Source organism: Hippopotamus amphibius, chromosome 2 (assembly GCF_030028045.1).
Source record: "Hippopotamus amphibius kiboko isolate mHipAmp2 chromosome 2, mHipAmp2.hap2, whole genome shotgun sequence".
Lineage (NCBI taxonomy): Eukaryota > Metazoa > Chordata > Mammalia > Artiodactyla > Hippopotamidae > Hippopotamus > Hippopotamus amphibius.
Window position 1 is genome coordinate 114,758,867 of NC_080187.1, and position 24,244 is coordinate 114,783,110.

General features: G+C 47.1%; 2 protein-coding genes across 2 annotated transcripts; both read left to right on the plus strand.

Annotated features, from left to right (window-relative positions):
* The first annotated feature begins 898 nt into the window (after nt 1–898).
* Nucleotides 899–1,691, plus strand: LOC130845985 (NF-kappa-B inhibitor-interacting Ras-like protein 1). Its single transcript, XM_057723900.1, has one exon. The coding sequence runs from the start codon at nt 1,015–1,017 to the stop codon at nt 1,591–1,593; it is 579 nt and encodes a 192-aa protein (XP_057579883.1). The 5' UTR covers nt 899–1,014; the 3' UTR covers nt 1,594–1,691.
* A 2,298-nt stretch (nt 1,692–3,989) lies between these two features.
* LOC130844425 (NUT family member 2G-like) lies at nt 3,990–15,208 on the plus strand. Its single transcript, XM_057720674.1, has 8 exons — nt 3,990–4,384; nt 7,776–7,921; nt 9,850–10,564; nt 11,499–11,627; nt 12,652–12,824; nt 13,279–13,574; nt 13,872–13,988; nt 14,423–15,208. The coding sequence occupies exons 1-8, from the start codon at nt 3,990–3,992 to the stop codon at nt 15,206–15,208; spliced, it is 2,757 nt and encodes a 918-aa protein (XP_057576657.1).
* The last annotated feature ends 9,036 nt before the right edge of the window (nt 15,209–24,244 follow it).

The window sequence follows — 24,244 nt, forward strand, 5'->3', positions numbered from 1 at the left end:
ACACAGTTTTGTAAGTCCTAGCCACAGCAATCAGAGAAGAAAAAGAAAGAAAAGGAATCCAAACTGGAAAAGAGGAAGTAAAACTGTCATTGTTTGCAGATGATATGACACTATACATAGAAAATCCTAAAGATGCCACCAGAAAACTACTAGAGCTCATCAATGAATTTGGAAAAGTTGATGGATACAAAATTAATGCATGGAAATCTCTTGCATTCCTATATGCTAACAATGAAAGATCAGAAAGAGAAATTAAGGAAACAATCCCATTTACCACTGCAACAAAAAGAATAAAATGCCTAGGCATAAACCTACCTAAGGATACAAAAAAACTTGTATTCAGAAAACTATAAAACAGTGATGAAAGAAATCAAAGATGCCATGAAAAGATGGAGGAATATACCAGGTTCTTGGACCAGAAGAATCAATATTGTGAAAATGACTATACTACCCAAGGTAATCTACAGATTCAATGCAATTCCTATCAGATAATCAATGGCATTCTTCACAGAATTAGAATAAAAAAAATTACAATCTGTATGGAAACACAAAAGACCCAGAATAGCCAAAGCAATCTTGAGAAAGAAAAACAGAGCCAGAGGAATCAGGCTTCCTGATTTCAGACTATACTACAAGGCTACAGTAATCGAGACAGTAAGGGACTGACACAAAAACAGAAATATAGATCACTGGTACAGGACAGAAAGTCCAGAGATAAACCACACACATATGGTCACCTAATTTATGACAAAGGAGGCAAGAACATACAATGGAGAAAAGACAGCTCTTCAATAAGTGGTGTAAAAGAATGAAATTAGAACAGTCCCTACTACCATACACAAAAATAAACTCAAAATGGATTAAAGAGCTAAATGTAAAAGCAGACACTATGCCGGATTCGAGCCTGAGAAACAAGGGCTGCCGCCGCCGCCGCCGGCGACCGTCCATAGCGAGGCCTGGGCGGGCAAGCGTCCAGACGTGTTACCGCCGCGAGGAGTGATATCCTAAGAGAAGATGGGAAAGGGCTGTAAGGTTGTGGTTTGTGGCTTGTTATCTGTGGGGAAAACAGCGATTTTGGAGCAGCTCCTTTATGGGAATCACACCATTGGAATGGAGGACTGTGAAACAATGGAAGATGTGTATATGGCTTCAGTGGAAACGGATCGGGGAGTCAAGGAACAGTTACATCTTTACGACACCAGAGGCCTGCAGGAAGGTGTGGAGCTGCCGAAGCATTATTTTTCGTTTGCTGATGGCTTTGTTCTCGTGTACAGTGTGAATAACCTTGAATCCTTTCAAAGAGTGGAGCTTCTGAAGAAAGAAATTGATAAGTTCAAAGATAAAAAAGAGGTGGCAATTGTTGTATTAGGAAACAAAATTGACCTTTCTGAGCAGAGACAAGTGGACGCCGAAGTGGCACAGCAGTGGGCCAAGAGTGAGAAAGTGCGCCTGTGGGAGGTGACGGTCACCGACCGCAAGACCCTGATCGAGCCCTTCACTCTGTTAGCCAGCAAACTCTCCCAGCCCCAGAGCAAGTCGAGCTTCCCTCTGCCTGGGAGGAAAAACAAAGGGACCTCCAGCTCTGAGAACTAAGACTTAGATGCCACAACTCTTCCTTGAATAGTGACTGCCTTTAGGTGTCTGTGAACATATTTAAAATAGGCCATTGGTATCTGCTTTTGGTCCTTAGGAATCCCCTAGGGAAGTAATTTAATTTTCTTATAGTTATTTATGCTAAGTTATTGCCTGGTATGAAATATATTTGCATCCTCATTGTTTGAAACTTGTACCTGAAATTAGCACCTTTGTTATTTACATTATGTTGCCCTTGTCAGAAGAATTAAATAAAGTTTGGGTAGTATGCACATGTACCTGTGAGCAGCTCCCCTCACCTCTCAAAAAAATAAATAAATAAATAAAAGCAGACACTATAAAACTCTTAGAGGAAAACATAAGCAGAACACTCTATGACATAAACCATAGCAAGATCCTTTTTGATCCACCTCCCAGAATGATAGAAAGAAAAACAAAATTAAACAAGTGGGACTCAATGACGCTTCAAAGCTTTTGCACAGCAAAGGAAACCATAAACAAGACAAAAAGACAATCCTCAGAATGGGAGAAAATATTTGTAAATGAAGCACCTGACAAAGGATTAATCTCCAAAATACACAAGCAGCTCATGCAGCTCAATATCAAAAAAAAACCCACCCAATCCAAAAATGGGCACAAGACCTAAATAGACATTTCTCCAAGGATTACATACAGACTGCCAACAAACACATGAAAAGATGTTCAACATCACTAATCATTAGAAAAATGCAAATCAAAACCACAATGAAGTATCACCTCACACCAGTCAGAATGGCCATCATCAAAAAGTCTAGAAACAATAAATGCTGGAGAGGGTATGTAGAAAAGGGAACCTTCCTGCATTGTTGGTGGAAATGTAAATTGGTGCAGCCACTATGGAGAAGGCTATGGAGGTTCCTTAAGAAACTAAAAATAGAGCTACCATATGACCCAGTAATCCCACTCCTGGGCATATAGCCTGAGAAAATCATGTTCCAAAAATATACATGTACCACAATGTTCATTGCAGCATTATTTACAATAGCCAGGACATGGAAGCAACCTAAATGTCCGTGGACAGATGAATGGATACAGAAGATGTGGCACATATATACAATGGAATATTACTCAGCCATAAAAAGGAATGAAATTGAGCTATTTGTAGTGAGGTGGCTTGGACCTAGAGTCTGTCATACAGAGTGAAGTAAAGCAGAAAGAAAAAATCAAATACCGTGTGCTAACACATACATATGGAATCTAGAAAAACAGTACTGATGAACCTAGTGGCAGGGCAGGAACAGAGATGCAGACATAGAGAACGGGCTTGAGGACACTGGGGGAAGGCGGGAGGGGAAGCTGGGACATAGTGAGAGAGTAGCATTGACATATGCTCACTGCGGGGTGTGAAGTGGATGGCTGGTGGGAAGCTGCTGCAGGGCGTGGGGAGATCAGCTTGATGCTTCCTGAGGACCTGGAAGGGTGAGATGGGGCGGTTGGGAGTGGGGCTTGGGAGGGAGGAAATACAGGGATATGTGTGTACATATGGCTGCTTCACTTTGTTGTATAGCAGAAACTAGCACAGCACTGTGAAGCAATTATACTCCAATAAAGATTAAAAAAAAGGGGGGGTAAATATGAAAAATAAAAAACCTCTACATAGGTCCACACAAAAACTTGTGTGAGTCTTTAAAGACAGCCCCAAACCAGAAACAATCCCAATGTCCATCAGCTGTGAACAGAGAGACAGAAATGTGGTGCCTCCACACACTGTAACACCACTCAGGAACAAAAAGGAACAAACTGCTGATACACGCTACAACATGGATGAACTTCAAAAACATTAAGCTCAGTGAAAGAAGGCAAATGCATAAAACCACATATTATTTTATCCCACTGATATGAAATCCAGAAAAGGTCAACCTATAGTATAGGAACAGAAAGTAGATGACTGGTTACCTAGGGCTGCGGGGGCGGGGGATGGGGAGTGACTGTTAATTGGCACCAGGATCTTTCTGGGATGATGGAAATGTTCTAAAATTGGATTCTGGTGATGACTGTACAACTTGGCAAATTTACTAAAAACCAGAGAATCCTTAAAAAAAAATTTACTAGTGAAACTATGATGCTGTTCATTAGCTCTTCCCTCATTTTCCAGTGACCTGAACCAGATGACGGTTTCCAATGGGAAGCGCTTCCCTCCAGCGCCTGCTCTCCTCAGAAGGCGCAGACCAGAGGCGCCTGTGTAACCTCACACACACCGTCCACCCCCCACTGCAGGCCCTGCCATCCCCGCACCGGCCACGCAGCCTGCTCCCCAGCGGAGCCAACACTCCTGGTGTAAACCCCTCGGGGTCTCGGGCTCTATGGGGGTGTGAATCCCCAATGCGGGGAGTCTCCCTGCAAGGACAAGGGCACACATGACCCACAGGGTGAACAGCAGCGCGGAGCAGTCACACCTAGGGGTGAAGACTCCCAGTATCCCTTACCTCAGGGTTCATATTACTGAGGCTATAGGCCGCCATCAGAGGCCCCGCCCCCAGCCAGGAAGGCCGTTGCGGCCCGCCCCTAGCACTCGCGCGCATGCGCCCCTGTCTTCCCCAGCAGCGTGCTCCACAGACGCCCGTTGGAGGTTGGCTGTCCGCGTGCCCGAGAGCCCCGCCCCCAGTGGGCGTGCGCATGTGTGCAGGCGCGGGGCCACAAGGTCCCTGCAGGAGAGGAGAGAAAGGGAGGGTTGGGGGGCATCAGCGACCCTTTCTGGTGGTGTCTCCTCACCGGCAACCTTCGTGGCGGTCTCTTCTCAAAACCAGCTCTTGTGAGATGAGCACTCGTGATTTTTAAATTGCACACGTGAAATCCACACACTTACATACACAGAGTTTCAAGAGCTCAAGCACAATATCCTCAAATTGGGGCAAGTGCTTTCTAGCCCTGTGGACTGCAGTTCCCTGGTTCTTGTCTGTACCTTTCAAAACAGTAGGTCCTTTTTCCCAGCAAGCCTGCAGTTTCCCTTAAAGAACAACCTAGCAAAGAATTTCAGACCTGGGAAACACTCCGAGATACTGTCTCCTGACTCCATTCCAAGAGGTTTTCCAAACGCATTTACTCTACAAGAATATTTATTCTTAGTGTATTCAATACATGGAGGTTTTTCAATAAATGTTGATTCACAGGTGTTTCCTTGGTCAAGTTTTTGTTACAGCTTTGAGCGAGCTGTGACAATGAGTCAATATCAACACAGCAGGTAGTATGGGAAGAATTTTACTCTGCCTTTCTCCTTTTTGGTAATATATTGCAGAATTGCAGTTGGCAATAAAAATAATAAATAGTGGGATCAGCTTATTGACCTTTATAATGCTTCCCAAAGAAACTTCAATCACCAGATCCTCTTTCTGGTCAGTTGCAAGGTTAGAGCATTTCTCACTCAACAGGATGTTTCTGAAGACCCCTCACATCTAACAGCACTAAGAGCCTCCAAGTGCACAGATTTGAAAACCCCACGAGACACAAACATGGTATCTCTTCGTTTCTCTATTGTTCCGTGATTGAGTGGAAGATGAACTGTCTTCTGAGGCTTGTGATCTGTGTCCAGAGATGTTTTTTTCTCAGTAGCCAATGCCTGCTCCCAACGTCTCTGCAGGAATGGTCAGAGATCATGATCCAAAGGACTTTTAGATGCTCCCTTCCGTGACAGGTCTTTCCAAATTCCATTCGGGCTAATTTGATTATCTGTCTCTGGGGTGTAGGATTTTGAAGCAGTACAAAAATGATCACAGTATTGGGACTGGATAATTTTTCCACAATGTAATTTTTGTATCAGTGGCCCTGAGAAGACTCATTCAGATACTGTGTCAGAGTTATGAGTGAGAATCTTGTAAATAACTGGTTGAAAAGACGGGGAAGCAACAAGGAAGCCTGGCTTTCTTGAGTGCCTGGGTACAATATTTTGCCTCACCATCCCTCTAGAATGAAGTTATTGGTTGAAAATCATTTCAGTTTTCCTTCATGATAAAAGCTCAAGTACTCAGCGATATTTCCAAGTTGTTTATTTTTTTTCAGTCCCCAACAGGAGTTTCTTTATATAAAGTTCACCAAGATATTGTTTGAAATACTCTCACCTCATCTTCTCATCTTCTTGTGAGGCAATTTTTCCTGACAAGGGGCAAGGAATGTCTTAAGCACCAACAGGAGTCTTTTTCACAGTGTAGAAAAGTCCTTCTAAACCTCTCTTTCCTTCCCCAACACCCTACAATCAGTAAGAATTCTGCTGCTACAGCTGTGAGGGAATCTTGTCTCCCAAAAGATTGGGTTTCAATCTTCTGAGGTTTTCACTCTTCATCTTCCTTGACAAGTTTCTTAACAATCCTCTCTTCTCACAACACAAGACATGAATACTCTTTCATATCATCTTGATAGTGATAAACTGACATTGATTCTCAGTATGAAAATAAGAATCAAACATGTTTTTAAAAAAGCATTGCTACCATGATTCCCATGCATATGAGACCGTATGCACTGATGAGCCTAGATTCTAAAGAGTCAGGGTAAGTAATGGAGGCAGGAAATGCACAAGCTTATAAGCTGGGCTTGCAGGATAGGATTTAGATGGAAGTGGGTTTGTATGAATGGGGATTGAACATTGGTGGATAAAGTCTTGGCATTGTCTCAAGGTGCACATCCATTTCATGGGTAGTGGATTTTTAACACCTAGAAAAACCAGCGCTCTACGATGTTTAGTCCCTTAACATAAAGAAAGAGAAGAAGATTTTCTGCCTTCTTGTTCCTTACTTCTGTCCCTCCCCCTCCTAAGCCTAGACATTCAATGCTATATGATGGCTCTTCCAAATCCATTTCATTCAAAGAGCCTGCAGATTTTGTGTGTATTTGCAACTGGGTTTCGTGTTGAAGCCAAGATGCACACTTCAGTCTCTTTACTCTGAGTTCACTTTCTCACAAGGATGAGTAACTAATAATAGCTTAATATATGATACATTTTTGGTAGTGTTGCCAGATAAAATACAGCTTTCCAGTTAAATGCAAATTTCAGAAAAACAGGGAAAGAATTTGCAAGTAAAACTATGTCCAAAATATTGCATAAGACACACATATTAAAAACGAATTCATTGTTTTTGCGAAATACAAAAATCAAATTCAGTTAGGCATTTGTTATTTTTATTTGCTAGATCTGGCCACCCTATTCTTTCAGGTACTTTGAAATTTAAGCGAGTATAGAAATTCTTGTTCTAGGGATCTGGTGCAAAAATAGAAGAGCCATGATACCAACACAAAGACAATCATTGGAAATATCCTCAGACATGTTGGAACACATATGAATTTTCAACCAGAAAACAACTGCAGACATTTTCAAAAATGAAAATAGATTGCATTCACTTTTAGTTGCACAATGTATCTCTGGAAAGATTTTAATGAAACATAATAATGGTTTCCTCTGGGAAAGAGGATTGGGTTGACAGGGGAAAGAGGTGGGAGGAGGAGGCGTGAGTGCAAATTCCATTCTGCACAATTTGAACTTGAACCATGCAAAGGTACTATTTGTTAAACTATTATATTAAAATTTTAAAAAGGTACAAAATATTTAACAACAATGTAATACTATGAGAAACACATTTAGTTAATTCTGCTCTTAGACATGTGGGCTGCATGATGATTTTTTGATGGAGGGGGGCTTTCCCTCACAAAGGAGCATTAGTAAGGCTGCTCTTGGTGGATGTTGGTTGGAGCACAAGGACCACTTCCTTGGGAATGATGTACATACAGCAATCAACCATGCTGCATCTGTTGAGACAATCCTAATTTCAAACACTTGGTTCCATGTGGCCGTAAATACCCAAGTGTTTATCAGACTAAAAGTTCTGAATTTTGTTCTGAAAGTCTAGTCTCTGTTGAAGTAAGTCAACAGCCAGGTAGGAAGCAGAGTGGGTTGAGGGACACAAAAGTAGGTTGATGGAGAAAGGAGCGAAATAAAGAGAACATCAAATCCAACCTTGCTGCTATGACTCTAAAAAGCAATTTATAAATCGCCCACAGAGGCACATACAAATTGCATTGCCACCGTGTAATGTGGAAGGAACTTCAGTTCTTGCCTACCTGCCAGAGCCCTCATGGAATGTCTCCCCATCCCACCCAGGCCCACCTGCCCTCTGCCCCTCCCCCGCTGCAGAATGTTTCTGTCCCACATTCTATAGTTTAGATTCAAACTTCTCCCTCCTTTACTTGGATGTTGAGCATCTGCTGGAGCAGGTCACTCTCTGGATCCTGGTTTTGACTTTTCTCATCGCGGCTGAGGCAGCGATCGTCCGTGCCCAAGCCTGCGGGATGGTTTTAGAAGGAGGTAAGCCTGTAGGCTGGGGGTGTGTTCTCAGAGACCCTGCCATCCATCAAACCCTTGGGGTTCACAGGTGACAGTTGACATGTGGGCACATAGCTGGACTGGAGTAGAGGAAGGAGAGAGCTCTGGGCTCTCTCTCCTGGGGAGACTGGGGAGCCTGAAGCACTCTGAGACTGTACGGGGCAGGAGGAGGTCATTGGAGGTGGCTGAAGGGGAACTGGCCTGAGTATGGAGAAAGGATGGCAGTAGGGAGGTTGATTCTTTCTAGAAGGGAGACAAGCCTCTTTGAAACGTGTGTGTAGGGATGTGGGTGATGTCCTGGTCGTGACACAGGGAGGGTCACGAGGAAAGCCTAGCCCTGTGTTGGGTTCCTCAGGCAGCTGAAGCTTGCCCCACCATATCTCTCTAAGGGATGTGAACTGGAGCTAATGTGTCTAATGGGGCAGGGGGACAGATGGTCTTAGTCAGAAAACTATTCAGTGGGGCTGTGTGTGGCCACACCTGCAGTGAAGTGTCCTCTCCCAGAGCTAGGCAGGAAGTTCCTCTAACTGCCGCAGCCCAGACCTCCTCCACTCCTTCCAGCCCAGAGCTCACTTCTCCGTTCAGCTAACTGTTGCCTTGGATCCAACAGGGGATGGGCAACCATGTAGCTTCAGCCAAGAGAGTGCTGGGGGTCCCAGGTTGTTGGGAATGGCTCTTCCTTTTGTGGAAATGCAGTTCTTCAGACCTATGTCATCTTGTCCAGTATCTCATGGCGGACCCTCAGGCCTGCCTTGAGAGGAAGAGTTTGTTCATATTTGGTGTCACTCCTTCATGGACAGGGAACCGATGTGGAGTGCGGCTGGTTGGGGTGGAATGTGTGTGAAGGCTGATTCCCTTTACAAAGGGGGAAGGAGTGTCACCCAGAGGCAGGAAGACATCTTCTGTGTTATTAGACGTCCTATGACACCTGTTCTGATTAACCAGGTGCACCGTGCTGTGTACCTTGTTCTCCTGGACAGGTGCTTCAGACAACTTGATCACAATGGCACCTGGCTCGTGCCCGCTTCTCAGTTCGTCTCACTTTCCGTTAGAGGGAGCTGGAAGGGGAAAGACCACAGGCAGTCTTACTCCCACAGCCAATGTAACATGATAATTCCCTGGCCCCTGTTTGATCCTCTGCAACCATCACTGGCTGTGAAATGACAGAATCTAAGGGACACACACCTAATTCTCAGATCCCCCCTCCTCAGAACAGACCCCTGAGTGATGACAGTGACTCTGGGCACTGGGGAGGGGGTGGCAGGACCTGGCTCACGTTAAGGGTCTGCTGTGGGTGGTTCTGAGATGCAGCTGCATGCTGGGCCGGGGTGTAATAGGTTTGTATCAGGATTCCACTGGAGAGAGATTTTTCCAGCATCTTTGTTTTGTTTTGTGAGGCTAGGAAAGAAACAGAAGACTTATACTGAGCATCAGGAAATGGAAGACTGAGGAGGAGGTGGGGCCCTAAGATTTTAAATAGTGCCTGTCCACAAAGGGCATCTGGGTGCCGAGAACTTACCTTGGAGAAGCTCCCAAACTGCTGGTGCACCTGCTGAGGGGCCTTTCTCACAGAGCAGATGTCCACCCAGTTCCAGGTCTTGGGAGACAGCCTGTGAGGCTTAGGTGCCAGGGGCGCCTTAGGGAGGCTCTCCGAGTCAGTGCTTGCTGAGACTGTTTATTCTTGGCAGACAAGGGTCAGGGAACCAGGTGGATAGAGCGAGGTCACCAGTGGAATACTTCTCAACTGGAGGTCAGAGCAGGAAAATCACTCCAGGACATTTGCACACTGCACAGTCTCCCCTGTCCAAAGGCCCCTCCCCTGTGGAGATTTACACACTGGTTTCCCAGAGAGCCTCAGTCCCCGGTGCCCATTCTCCTCCGGCACTCACCCCTTTCCTTTGCCTCAACAGCATCTGCAGTGCTGGGAACGGATGTGACCATGAACCCTGGTGCCTCCTTGTCTCCTTTCACGGCAGTGCCCTTTGCTCCACCTGTTCCTGGCCCCCAACACTGGCCACCCCGGGAGCAGCACCCGCCACCCCCCATGACCCCATCTTTCCCTCCTGGCAGCACCCTGCTGCTGCCAGCTTTCCCCACAACACCTTTGCTGGCTCATGGTGGCCATGGCCCCAGTGCCCCTGGGGCTTGCAACGTCATTTTCCAAGTCAGCTCAGAAGGGAGGCCAGTAGAGCCCCCCCAGACTCAGACCTTTGTCCTTACTCAGGCCCCCTTCAACTGGCGCATCCCAGGGGCCCTCAGTGGGAGTGCTGTTTGTCCTGCATCCATATTCCTAGCAAGTCCTGCGATGGAGACCATTGTGACTGCTCCAGATGTTGGAGTGACTCAGGCTGGCATGGGAGGCTGGACCCCCAGCTTTCTTCCTCGAGCGCCACCACCAGCTGCCCAGCTGGCGCCCATCATCCCCCCAGCGAACTCTGGGCCACGGCCACATGGCACTTCCAGGGAGGGCAACTTGGCCACCAACCAGTCCAAGGCCGCGCAGGATGACTCCTGTAACCCCAAGAGCGTGTGCGAGAACTTCCGACGTTGGCAGCGCTTCAAGCCCCTGGCCCGGAGGCACCTTCCGCAGAGTCCTGATGCAGAAGCTCTTTCCTGCTTTCTCATGTGAGTGAACTCGCAGGGGGTCATGAGCTTATCGGAGATTTTAGATAAAGAGGAACTGTGGGTGGACTCACAGGTTAGGATTCTAGGGATATGGCAGGAAGGTCTGAGGGCGATGTCCATGCTCTGAGAAGGCACACAGTCAGTCATACATGTCACTCTGCCCGTTCATGACATCCCTTCAGGGCCTTATGTCAACTGACCCCACCACCTTGTGAACCCCACCAACTCGATGTCTTAGGATTCTCACGGTCATATTGACTGGAGACGTGCAGTCAGAGGGCTGTGGTGTAAGGTGAGGAGCCACGGGGTGGATGCCCCGCTCTCCTGTGGTGCTGTCTCCCCTCATTCAGGACTGGAGTGTGCATGGCCAGGGCTGTGACTTCAGAGGAGGGTAGGGGTGCGGGGCCCAGGAGAGAGCTTCATGCACACCTGGCTCTCATTGTTCGGGAGAATCCCAATAGGAACAGGGCCGTGGTAGAGCTCTCCTAAGGGCGAGGGCGCTCTCCTATGAGAGCTGTGAGCCTGGCAGGCTTTTCCATCCTAAACCGCAGGTCCCTCGTGAAAAGGGGACAGTTACACGTACCTCAGAGGAGTGTGCAGGAGACTCCTTGGGCTAATCTATGATGTGTTAGCAGATTGCCTGGCACCTGCCATGCCTCATTACTGAGAGTGATTTTGATTATGAAAAGGCAATCTTGAAGAGGAAGAGCGCTCCCCAAGCACAAGGTCCCAGCTCTAGCCTGGGAGTGGGTGGTCATCCTCCAGGGAGTGTGAGGCGGTGACAGTGGTAGCCGGGCAGCCTTGTCTTGCTCTCCCAGACACCTGCCTCTCCCCGTCCTTACGTTCGTTGAGTGACATGTGGTCTGCATGGCTGGGTGGGGTCGGGCAGGTGGGGGCTGGGCTGGTCACGGAGACGGACCCCGACGGCTTACAGCCCAGTGCTGCGATCCCTGGCCCACCTGAAGCCCACCATGGCACTGGAGGAGAGAGAGCAGCTGGCCGTGCAGGAGTGGCAGCGCACCAGCAACTTTGACCGCATGATCTACTACGAGATGGCGGAAAAGTGAGTCAGCGTCCTGGGCTCAAGGGCTGCAGGGTGGGTGAGAGCGGTGGCTGAGGGCCAGACCCAGGGCAGGGTCTGGCTGTAGGGGTGCCCACCAGAGAGGACAAAGGAGGAGGACTGTCACCCAGCACAGGGTCCCTGCATCCCAGGGGCCCTTTTGCCCTCCAGGAGCCCCTCCTTCACCTGCAGAGCCTGAGTCTTCTGTCCTTCCTCCACCGGGGCTCTGCCCTCCCCTGATGCTCACCCACCCTTGTGTTGACATGGAGGTCTCAGGATGGGGTGGGGTAAAGCTGTGAGTCTGGTAGGGGTCCAGCTCCAGCCATAGGGCCCTGCAGGGGAATGCGCTCCACCCACCAGCCTGCTGCCTCCGTAGTGATGGGTGGCTGGCGGCCACTGACATAGAATTTGGGACCCCCGCTCCTCATGAAGAGTGGCCTGCCTGGGTACCCTGGCATCCCTGAAGAGGCCGGGGAAGACAGCCTGTTGTCAGCCCTTCCAGGGTTTTCTCCACGGCAATCCCCTTGGTTCAAAAAACAAAATCAAACAAGCGCCTCTCAGAGGAAAGGAAAGCTCCCCTCTATGCTCAGCGTCCACATCCTCCAGCCTCTCCTGAGCCCTGTCTGCAGGTTTATGTCCCAGGACTCTCAGTCCCAGCCCAGGATCCTGGATTCGGGCAAGGACCCCTGTGGGGAACACATGTCTGATCCAGCCTCTGGCTGTTCGTGTGGTTCTAGATAAGGACGGGGGCATGAGGAGGGTGTCCCGTGGGTCTGCTGTGGGTCCCGTTGACCTGGCCCAGTTCAGTGATGTGGGTCTATGCTGTTCAATGCCCTCCAGTGCTGGTGAGGCAGGAAGTGTCCCAGATCTAGGATTGGTTCCACAGCTCTCTGCTGTGGACAGCATCTCAGGGCCTTGACAGCCCCAAGGCACATCCTCTCCCGATCCCTCATTCTCTGCCACCTTTGTTGGGCTCCAGAGCCCAGGCCTTTAGCTCAGGGTGGCCTATGCCTCTGTCACCCCCTAGGTTCATGGAATTTGAGGCAGAGGAGGAGATGCAGATTCAGAAGTTGCAATGGCTACAGGGGGTACAGGGCCTGCCTCCCCCAGCCCCACTGAAGCTGGATCCTCGGGGGCCCCCAGTCCCGAACGTGGGCCTTCAGCCAGGCACCCACATTCCCACTGGCGTTGACGGCAAAGGTAACAAGGGCCTCGGGATGGCCACTGTCCCCACATGGGTCCTTTTCCTTCAAGAGGGCATTGGTCTTTCAACCAGAACAGCTACCAAAGGCGGGGCGGGGGGGGGAGGGGCGGGTCTCAGCAGCCCTTGGTCACAATGGGGTTCTGACTCGGTCCGTTTTGAAACTCCTCTCCCAGCTCCCTATCAAAGGACCCCACACAAAGTCTGCCTAAAGTGTGGGCTTGATGGGGAGACCCCAGGAAAATCAGAGGTCCCACACTCCTTCACATGGGACTCTCTTAGATGCCCCCCTTACCTGCCCCTCCCACTGTGCATACGGCTTCAGGCGGTCCTGACCCCACCCCCACTCACGTCAATGTCACCCCAACACTGCAGTCACCACCGTGTGCTCGGTGGTCAGGAGGTGGACTGGGAGCCCCTCACCTTATTTCCCTCCTTCCTGCTCTGCCTCAGCCTGCGCTCCCAGGAAGGCCAGCCGCAGGGCCCAGCCTACCCGCCCGAAGCCACACAGATCCCAGCGGCCCCTGGGGCCCAAGGCACCCAAGGAGATTCCCCCTGGGGCTGTGAGAGAGTATGTGGACATCATGGAGGTACTGGTGGGGCCTGTCCACTCAGCCACGGGCGAGTCAGATGCAGAATGTGGAGAGGACGGAAGTGAGCTGAAGCAGGAGGAGGACGGGACCTACCCGGACCCAGATCTCCTGAGCTACATTGACCAGCTGTGTTCCCAGGAAGACTTCATCACCAAGGTGGGCTGGCCTGAAGCCTGGGGTCTGCTAGATTCCAGGGCGTGGAACTCTCAGCACCCAAGATCTGGGTTCCTCCCAGGCCAATGGGACTTAAGCTCAGCTCCTTGTTCTTGAGCTGTAGTGGGGGGGGGGGCTTTGTGTGTAGGGAGGGGTGTGTGTGTGTGTCTGTGTCAGATAACCATCCCCGCCTTGTGGAGGGGAGGAGGTGCGGGTCTCGGCTTTTCACTTTCCCTCCAGGCCTTGGCTCACAGGCCACTCCTGGCCAAGGATGCTCACAGCCTCTTCCTTCTGTCCCAGGTGGAGGTGGTCATTCACTCTCGATTCCTGGAGGAATTGCTTTCCCCAGAAGCACAGCTGGATCTCTTGGCCCTAGCTGAGGAGCTGGAGCAGGAGGAAGGACTCACCCTTGAAGAGGTGAGCCAGGGGAGGGAGAGGGACACTCAGGGACCCCAGGGAGCCAGGGGAGCCAGGGACCCCAGGTAGAAAAGGGGTGACGAGGGACACCCAGGTAAGACAGGGGAGGGAGGGACTCTGGTGAGCAGGGGGGAGATAGGACCCCAGGACAGGAGGCCCACGTGGCTGTGTCCATCCCTCCCTTGCCTGGGGGGCCTGGGGTGGGTGCAGTGCAGGGCAACAGGAAGGAGGGATGGGGAGCCGCGAGGGGACGTAGGACACACAGCTGGGAATCAGGTGCAGGAGGACGGCAGGAACACACAGTGTCTGCGTGTGGACTCAAGTCCCGGGGTCACCCATCTCCTCCTACCCCTGAGGGCCATTGTCCCACTGCCCAGTGCTTCTCCTCTCACACGTGTGTGTGGAGCAGTCACTGTCCTCCTCCCTCCTACCAGCTGGTGCAGAAACGACTCCTGGCCTTGAAGGAGGACAAGGGTGCGCGAGCACCCCCCAGTCACAGCGCACCCCGGATGAACTCAAGTCATTCTGAGTCCCGCGCCGGGCAAGGTGCCCAGAGGCACGACCGAGGCCCCCAGCTCGGGGTCTGCGATGACGCCTGCCCACCAGAGATGGGTTTCAAGGCCCTTCATAGGCTCAGCCAGACAGACACTGGCCTGTCCAGGCCCAAAGGCTTTGTTCCCTCTCCCAGACATCAGGAGTTGCCTCCATTCCGGGCTGCACGGCCGTCCCCTCCCCAGGGTCAAAGGCGCCCTGGCCCTCGACTGGGCCCCAGGGATACCTCTGTTCTCAGAGGAGCCTCTCCTGTTGAGGAGGCCCGAGGGCCCAGGGACGGGTCCAGTGAGGACGAGGGGGACCTCCCCAGCCTGGCCTTCCTCTTGGCCTCTGAGCACAACCTCCTGCCCCGGGGCCTGTGCCTGAGTCCTGCCCCTGCCTCGGGGCTGGTCGGCCCTGGAGGTTGGGGGACCCAGAGAGCTCCCCAGGGCCCCTCCCCTCAGGGAACAGGCCTCAGCCCAGCTCCTCCAGCCGCCGCCAAGTCTAGGACGCGGGCTCCGTGTGGAGGCCCAGCTGCTGGTGAGAAGCTGCCTGTCCCCGGGGCTGACCTAGGGGTCTCTGGGAGGCCAGCCTTGGCTCTGGGGCTGGATCACCCCACACAGCTGAGAAAGAGAAGGTGTGACCCCTTTGCCTCAGGGGGCAGGAGGAAGCGGCACTGCAGCCAGTAGGGAACCGTGGGCCAGCTCTCCAGTGCCAGCCCCTTGGGGCGGCCTGCAGGGGACCCTAGGGGCTCCCTGTGGTCTCATCCCAGTGCTGATCCTGGCTGATGTGGGGAAAGGGAGGGAGGGCAGGACCACCAGGGTGGGGAGAGGGGGAAGTGGGGTTATGGAGGGTGAGGAAGGTGGGGGGGGTGGGGTCTGGGTGGGTGTGGGTGGGAGCAGGACCTTTGCAGTGAGGTATGTAATTTGTGAATAAAGATAGTTTTGTTGGGAGATGCTCTCAGGCCACCGTCATCTTGTTTGTGTTTGAGCTGGTCCACAGAGAGGGATCCTGGGAGGAAGGAAGGATGAGGGAGGTCACAGGAGCTGTGGATCTACAGGGGGCCAAGTCTTCCTTCCACATAGACCAGGACCCCTCAGGCTGCTCCTGGGAGCACCCAGCTCTCACTCTCCCCAAAGACCCCTTGTCATCCCCCTCGCTCAAGTCTGCCTGGCTAGGTGCCTTCTGGGGCAACTGTACCACCTTCTGCATCCCTGAACCATCTAGGGAAGGGGAGCTGCTTTTGTGCGTCTCAGTCCTCTGGACACTAACCCATTTCTGGGATGGAGCCCAGAGACAGCCCTTGTCTCTAAGGAGCTTCTCTCTGCTTCCCGGAAGCGGCCAGAGGACGCTGGGATGATCCTCTGCTCATCCAGGGTTTCCTGTGTGGGTGGTCTGACCAGAGAGGGAACGTCTCGGCCCCAGGGACAGGACCGTCTGCCTCTCTGCCTCCTTGTCGGGGGAGCATCCTCTCATCTCAGTGGGAGTATTGCCATGTGGAGAGTGGTGGCGGCAGCTACCTCTTAATCCCAGTGAGAACGGAACAAGGGGAATGGTGAGAGGAAATTCCCGGGGCGCCCATTAAAGGTATGTATAAGGGAAAGGACAGGTGGGCCCTTTCGTGGAACTTGTGGGATTTCTGTGCAGGAGCATCTTGTTTAACTGAGGGAGGAGGACCCATCTTACTGTGGCTGTGGGGCCTGGCCCTAGAGACCTATGGGTCTGCAAAGACATCCCGCAACTACTGTCCCTTCCTTTGCCACCCATGGCTGGACATGTGTGTGTACTGGTGTCAACACTGATTTGTAGTCACATATAAAACACTTCCTCCTCACAAACTATGACCACGCTTCACAAGAACAGCTCACCCAGCAGGGCAGCAGGGTAGAGGTGTCTGTGGCCCAGATCTGGGTGGGAGCTGGGATCCGTGCTGAGGAGTGTGGAGACCTCCGTCACCCTCCTGTGGGTGCTGGCAGGGGACCTCACATCGTCAGAGCAGGGTAAAGGACCCGCTGAACAGGGAGCAGACCCTTGCTGTGTCCCAGAACTCCCCCGGCCCCTCCCAGTCTGCTTAGCCCCCATCATGCGCCGTGCTGGCCCGCCTCTGAAGCCCCTTCCTCCTAACCACTTAAACGTTCTGATCTTTTGTGGACCCACCCTGGGCCTCACCCCTCTTCCCTCCTGGCCAAAGCCTCTTCTCCAGGTTCTGACTTCTGATTCCTTCCCCAGAACCCAGGCAGGGTTGGGACAGCAGAGACTCCTTCATTCTCCCTCCTCCCTCCCAGACCTTGACAATCGCCTTTCTGTGTTTCTATGGTTTTGACTACTGTATATACTTCATATGAGTGGCTATGATATATCCTTTTATGACTGGCTTATTTCACTTAGCATATTGTCTTAGAGATTTATCCATGTGGTAGCATGTCTTGTGGTTCCCGTCCTTTTTTGTTGTTGTTGTTTTTTGGTTTTTGTTGTTGTTGTTGTTTTAATAAATTTATTTATTTATTTATTGGCTGTGCTGGGTCTTCGTCGCTGCACACGGGCTTTCTCTAGTTGCTGAGAGCGGGGGCTACTCTTCATTGTGGTGCGCAGGCTCCTCATTGTAGTGGCTTCTCTTGTTGTGGAGCACGGGCCCTAGGTGCATGGGCTTCAATAGTTGCGGCACATGGGCTCAGTAGTTGTGGCTCACGGGCTCCAGAGCACAGGCTCAATAGTTGTGGCACACGGGCTTAGTTGCTCCATGACATGTGGAATCTTCCCAGGGCAGGGCTCGAACCCGTGTCCCCTGCATTGGCAGGTGGATTCTTTACCACTGCGCCATCTAGGAAGTCCGGTTCCCTTCCTTTTTAAGGAAGGAAATAATATTTCATTGTGTGTATAGACCACAGTATCCGTTCATCTGCGTTGGACATTTGGGTTTTTTCACCTCTTGGATTTTTGGATAATGCTGCATTGAATATGAGTGTGCAACTATCTCTTCGAGATCCTGCTTTGAATTCTTTGGGTTACGTGTCCAGAAGTGGGGCTGCAGGATTACATGGTAGTTACATGTTTAACTTTTGCAGGAAACCTCATCTTGTTTTTTCTAAGGGTTGTACCATTTTACACTCTCACCAACAATGAGAAAGATAGCCACCATCAAGAACTTGGTGTATATCCATCTTCTAAAAATATTTATGCTTTTAGCACACCTATAGGTAATCAAAATTATATACAATACTATTTTTGCTTATATAAGCTGTCATGTATATCATATTGCCTTTGGCTTCTTATTTCAACATTCTTACTTTAAAGTAAGAAAAGTTGACAAATGTTCTTTAATTTTTAAATTATTTACAATTTTGCATTGTATGGATACATTAAAAATCATTTCTCAGTTCTCATGTTGGTGAATTTTTATAAAATACAATGTTACAGGGTAATCAATTCCAGAAAAAAAGGTTTTCCTTTCAGAACTTTGAAACTTTATTCCATCCAATATGGTTTTTATTATTTTTTAACATTATGCCATCAATAAATCCTCTCATAGTGGACGATCATCTTCCTTGCTAATTGTTTTTAAGATTGTCTTTTGTCTTTTGAGATCTACGGTTTCTTGATGTGTGACTAGTTTCGGGTTAAATTTATCCTCCACGTAACCTATTTTGCTTCATTAACTGATAATACACATTTTTCATCAACTCGAGAACATAATATTATGTTTTTCAAATGTTTCTTCTCCACATTCTCTCCTGTCTCTACTTGCAAAACGCTGGATAGATGTATATTAGACCATCTCATATGTTCTCTCTGTCTTCATCAGCTTGGACTGCTATCACAAAATACCACAGACTGCGTGGCTTAAAAAACAGACATTAATTTCTCAGAGTTCTGAAGGTTGTAAGTCCAAGATCAAGGGGCTAGTTTCAGTTCCTGCTGAGAGCTCTCTTCCTAGCTTTCAGATGGTTGTTTTTTTACTATGTCCTCACATGGCAGAAGGAAAGAGGGATCGCTCTTGTGTCTTTTCTTATAAAGGCACTAATGCCATTATGAAAGCTCCATTCTCATGACCTAATTACCTCCCAAAGGCCCTATCCCCAAATACACTGAAGGTTAAAGCTCCAGCATATGAATTTTTTGGGGGGGTGGGGTATAAGTCCATAGTGTTCTGCCCCTGGTACCCAAAATTCATGTCCTTATTGCATGCAGAATACATTCATTCTATCCCAACAGCCTCAAAAGCCTTAAGTCATTCCAGCATCAACTCCAAGGTTTAAAGTCCAAAGTCTGATCTAAGCAACATCTAAATCACATATGGGTGAGACTGGAAGTACTGTTCATCCTGAGGCAAAATTCCTCTGCAGCTGTAAATCTGTGACCCAAACAAGTTAAATGTTTTCAACTACGATGGTGGGACAGGCAGATAATAGACATTCCTACTCAAAAGGAAGAAACAGGAAAGAAGGAAGGGGTGACAGTTTCCAAGCAATCCAAAATCTAGCAAGGCAAATCCCATTAGATCTTAAGGTATGAGAATAATCTTCTTTGATTTGATGCTTTGCCCTCCAGGCCCACTGGGGTGCCAACATCACCCTCACAGCTCGATGGGCAGCCCCACTCCTTCAGCTTGGTGGGGTGCCACCCACACTGCAGCTGTCTGTAGGTGGAAGAGTGACAATCTCATACTTTGAAACTGAGGCCCCCTGGGCCTGTGGTGGGACTGAGAGCCCCGATGATCTCTGAATCACCTTTGGGGTCCTTCTTCCCTTTTCATGAGGGGAAGTACACGTTCACACCCAAATTGCTCTATTCTCCCATCCTGTAGAATCCAAGAATTCTGACAGCCTTCCCTCATTCTGCCTGGCTTTCTCTGTCCCCTTTGGTTCAAACTGGCAGTGTCTCTGCTGGTTTAATCCCTCTCTATTCCTAGTCTCTGCGGAGGTGACTGGTTACATTAACGAGTCACATCCACAATCTCTTCTTCAAATGGTTGCTCAGCTACACCCTTAGAGTTGTGTTCAGAACAAGCTTTCTCATTTTGAAAGATGGATAGGCTAAGAATTTTCCAAATCTCTGAGTTCTGATTTCTTTCTGCTTAACAATTCTGTCTCCAATTTATCTTTCTTCTGATGTGTTTTACTATAAAGCAATCATGAGGACCCAAGCCACGTCTTCAACACTTTGTTCAGAGATCTCCTCACATGATATTGTTTCATCGCTCACAAGTTCTACCTCCCAAAAAACACTAGAACACAGTTCAGTCAAGTTCTTTATCACTTGATGATAAGAATCGCCTTTCCTCCAATTTCTAATAACATGTTCCTCATTTCTCTTTGAGACCTCACCAGAAGAGCCTTTAATGTTCACATTTCTATCTATTTATGATTATTTACGTATTCTCTACAGAGATAGAGACTTTCTCTCCAGTGTGCTTCTCTTCTGAGCCCTCACCAGAATCACTTTTAATAGGAAAAGGCTGAAAGGACTTTATGGCGATCTCAGCTTTTTTTTTTTTTAGCATACACCTCAAAACTGTTTCAGTCTTTACAAACTATCCAATTTCAAGGCAACTTCCACATATTTAGGTATTTGCTACTTCTTGGTACCAAAATATGTCTTAGCTCAAGGTGATGTAACAAACTACCACAGACTGGGTGGCTTAAACCACAGACATTGATTTCTCCCTGTTCTGGAGGTTGCAAAGTTCACAATCAAGGCATCAGTAGACTCTACGGCCATAAATTTCTCTTTCATACATTCTCTTTCTTTTCTGTGCTACATTTTAGCCATTTTTTCACATCTGTCATCCATGTCATATGCTTCCTCTTCATCAGTATCTGATCTAGCTTTTCCCCATTCTCTTTGACATATAGATGTGTGATGTTTGTATGTTCAGTTTCATCATACACTATAAAATATTCAATTTCAATGGTCAAAATTTACTAACATAAATAATGTTTACTGTTTAATACAAAACACTGTTAACTGAGACTGGCACTTGTATTTTTTTTAATTTTTTTTATTTATTAATTTTTTTGAACTATCATTGTGACCCTGGGATGAATCCAGCTTGATTGTGGTGTATGATCTTTTTTATGTGTTGTTGGATTCTGATTGCTAATATTTTGTTGAGAACTTTTGCATCTATATTTATCAAAGATTTGGCTTGTAGTTTTCTTTTTTGGTATTGTCTTTGTCTGCTTTTAGTATCAGGGTGATGGTGGCTTTCTAGCATGACTTGGGGAATGTTCCCTCCTCTTCAATCTTTTGAAAGAGTTTGAGAAGGATCAGTATGGGTTCTTCTCCATATGTTTGGGAGAATTCTCCAGTAAAGCCTAGACTTTTGTTTGCAGGGAGTTTTTTGTTTATTTGTTTTTTGTTTTTAGTTTTTTTTTTTTCACATTCTATTTCACTTCTAGTCATTGGTCTGTTTAAGTTTTCAATTTCTTCTTGATTCAGTTTTGGTGGGCTGTATGTTTCTAGAAACTTGCCTGTTTCTTCTAGCTTGTCCAATTTGTGGGCATATCATTGTTCATAGTATTGTCTTACAGTTTTTTGTATTTCTGTGGTATCAGTTGTTAGTTCTCCTCTTTCATTTCTTGTTATGTTTCTTTGGGTGCTCTGTCTTTTCTTCTTGGTGAGCCTGACCAGAGGTTTGCTGATTTTGTTGACCTTTTCAAAGAACCAGCTCTTGGTGTTATTGATTTGTTCTAATTTTTTTAAGTCTCTGTTTCATTTATTTTCTCTGATCTTTATTATCTCCTTCTTCTGCTGACTTTAGGTTTTGTTTGTTCTTCTTTTTCTAATTCTTTTAAGTGGGAGGTTTAGGTTGTTTATTTGAGATTTTTGTTGTTTTTTGAGGAAGGCCTGTATTGCTATGAACTTCCCTCTAAGAACTTCTTTTGCTGCATCACATAGATTTTGTATGGTTGTGTTTTAATTGTCATTTGTCTCAAGGTATTTTTTAATTTCCTCTTTGATCTCAATGTTGATCCATTGGTTGGTTGGTTGGTTTGTTTTTTGTAGCATGTTGTGTAGTCTCCATGTAATAGCTTTTTTCCCTCATTTCTCTCTCTGTGTTTGATTTCTAGTTTCATGCCATTGTGGTCAGAAAAGATGCTTTAAATAAATTCTATCTCCTTAAATTTGTTGAAGTTTTTTGTGTGTCCTACTGTGTGGTCAGTCCTAGAGACAATATCTTGCACTCTTGAAAAAAATGTGTATTCTGTTTTTTTGTGGGGTGTTTTCAGATGTAATGTTCTGAAAATATCAATGAAGTCTAACTGTTCCACTATATCATTTAGGATCTCTATTGCCTTATTGATTTTCTGTCCAGGAGATCTGTCTATTGATGTGAGGTGGTAAAGTCTACTATTATTGCATTCTTGTCAATTTCTCCCTTTATGTCTGTTAATATTTGTTTTCTGTATTTAGGTGCTCCTATATTAGGTGCATATATGTTAACAAGTATAATATCTTCTTCTTGTATTGATCCTTTTATCATTATATAGTGTCCTTCTTTATCTTTCTTGATTTTAAAGTCTTCTTTGTTTTTAAAGTCTATTTTGTCTAATATGAGTATTGCTACCCCCACTTTCTTGTCATTCCCATTTGCATGAAATATCTTTTCCATCCATCACTTTTGATCTATTTGTGTCCTTTGCCCTAAAGTGGGTCTCTTATAGGCAGTATATTGTAGGCTCTTATTTTCTTATCCAATCTGCCACTCTGTGCCTTTTGATTGGACCATTTAGTCCGTTGTCATTTAAGGTAATTATTGATAAATACGTATTTATTGCCATTTTAAGCCTTGTTTTCCCATTGATTTTATATTTCTTCTTTGTCCCTTTCTTTTTCTTTTTGTTTTTCCTTTTGTGGTTTGATGATTTTCTTTTCTATTATACTTATGTTCTCTTCTTTTTGGTTTTTGTGACTTTATTGCATGTTTTTGTTTTGTGGTTACCCTGTTTTTCAAGTATGTTAACCCCTTCCTATCTCTACTTGCCTTAGACTTGTAGTCCTATAGGCTAAAATGCATTCTAGAGAAAAAAAATCTACATTTTCTTACTCTCCTCCCCTATATTTTATGATTTTGACATCCTCTTTTACATCTTTTATGTTCATCCGTTTGCTGTTCATTGTGGTTGTCATCAGTTTCACAAAAAATTTTTGATTTTTTTTAATCTGTGTACTGGCTTATTTAAGTGATTTACTTTCCAATTGTGATTTTCTCTTTCCTATAGATTCTTACTTCTTTTCTGTTAAGAGAGGACCTTTCCCTGTTTCCTTTAGGATAAGTTTAGTATTGCTGTGTTCTTTTAGGTTTTGCTTGTCTTAGAAAAATTTTTTATCTCTCCTTATATTCTAAATGATAATCTTGCTGCTAGAGCATCCTAGGTTTCAAGTTTTTTCCTTTCAGGACTTTGAATATATCTTGCCACTCCCTTCTGGCCTTCAACATTTCTGTAGAGAAATCAGCTTATAGCCTTATGGGGGTTCCCTTGTAATTATATTTCTCTTGCTGCCTTTAGAAGCCTCCTTATGTTTAATTTTTGCCACTTATATTATAGTATGTCTTTGGTGAAGGTCTGTTTGGGTTCATCTTGTTTGGGACCCTCTGTGCTTCTTATACTTGGTTATCTGTTTATTCCTTTAGGTTTGGGAAGTTTTCAGCCATAATTTCTTAAAATACATTTTTTGATCCCCTTTTCTCTATCTTTCCTTCTGGGATCCCTGTTATGTATAGATTGTGGTGCTTTGTATTATCCCATAGGTCTTGTATGTTGCTATCATTTTTTTCACTTGTCTTTCTGTCTGCTGTTCTGATTAGATGATTTCCATTATTCTCGCTTCCAGATCACTTATTCGCTCTTCTGCATCATCCAGTTTTCTCCTGATTACTTTTAGCTCAGTAAATGAGTTTGTCTGAGCAAATGAGCTTTCTTATTTTAATTGGCTTAAGTTCCTTTTTACAGTAATCTGCATTTCTATCAATATCCTTTCTTAATTCCTTCAATATTTTCATTATGTCCTTTTTGAACTTGGGACCTGGTAGACTAGAGATGTTTGTTTCATTGTTTGTTCTTTCAGGGGAATTCTCTCTTTCTTTTAATTGGGAGTGGTTCCTCTGCATCTTTATTTTACTTATGTTACTCCGAATCTATGAGTTTAGGAGAAACAGTTACTACTGTGGTCTTGAAGGGCTATTTTTACGTAGGAGTATTGCCTTGTCTTTCCTCAGTGTGTGTTGGCCATTATCTCCTTGATAGGGGGTAGGATTGCTGTTGTGGTGACCAGAGCCTGCACTGGATATTGTGCAGAGCCTCATCTTTTCTCTGTGGTTGTCACAGCCCTGTTAAGGGCAGGTCTGCTCCCTGGTTGTTGGAGTAGACACTCCCAGATCTATTTCTGAACCGCAGAGTGGGATAAGCAGGACTGGAACACTCCTACTGGGACAGGCCTCACTGAGTATTCCTCTGCAGGAGCTGTCCACCAGAAAGTGTGCTCTGTGGTGCCACCTGTTACCCGTTGTGCAGGCTCATAAAGTACACTGTAAATGGCACTGCCCTCAGCCCTGCATCAACTGTGGGAATTCAGTCCCCTAGGCACTGGGCTCACAAAGCAAGTAGCACAGATCTTCTGGAACAGAACCACTGAGGTCCGGCACAAAGACTGCCATAGTTACACACTTAGACCTGCCTTGGGAGCTACTAAGTCTATCCAGATCCCAGCCCTGCCCCTGCATG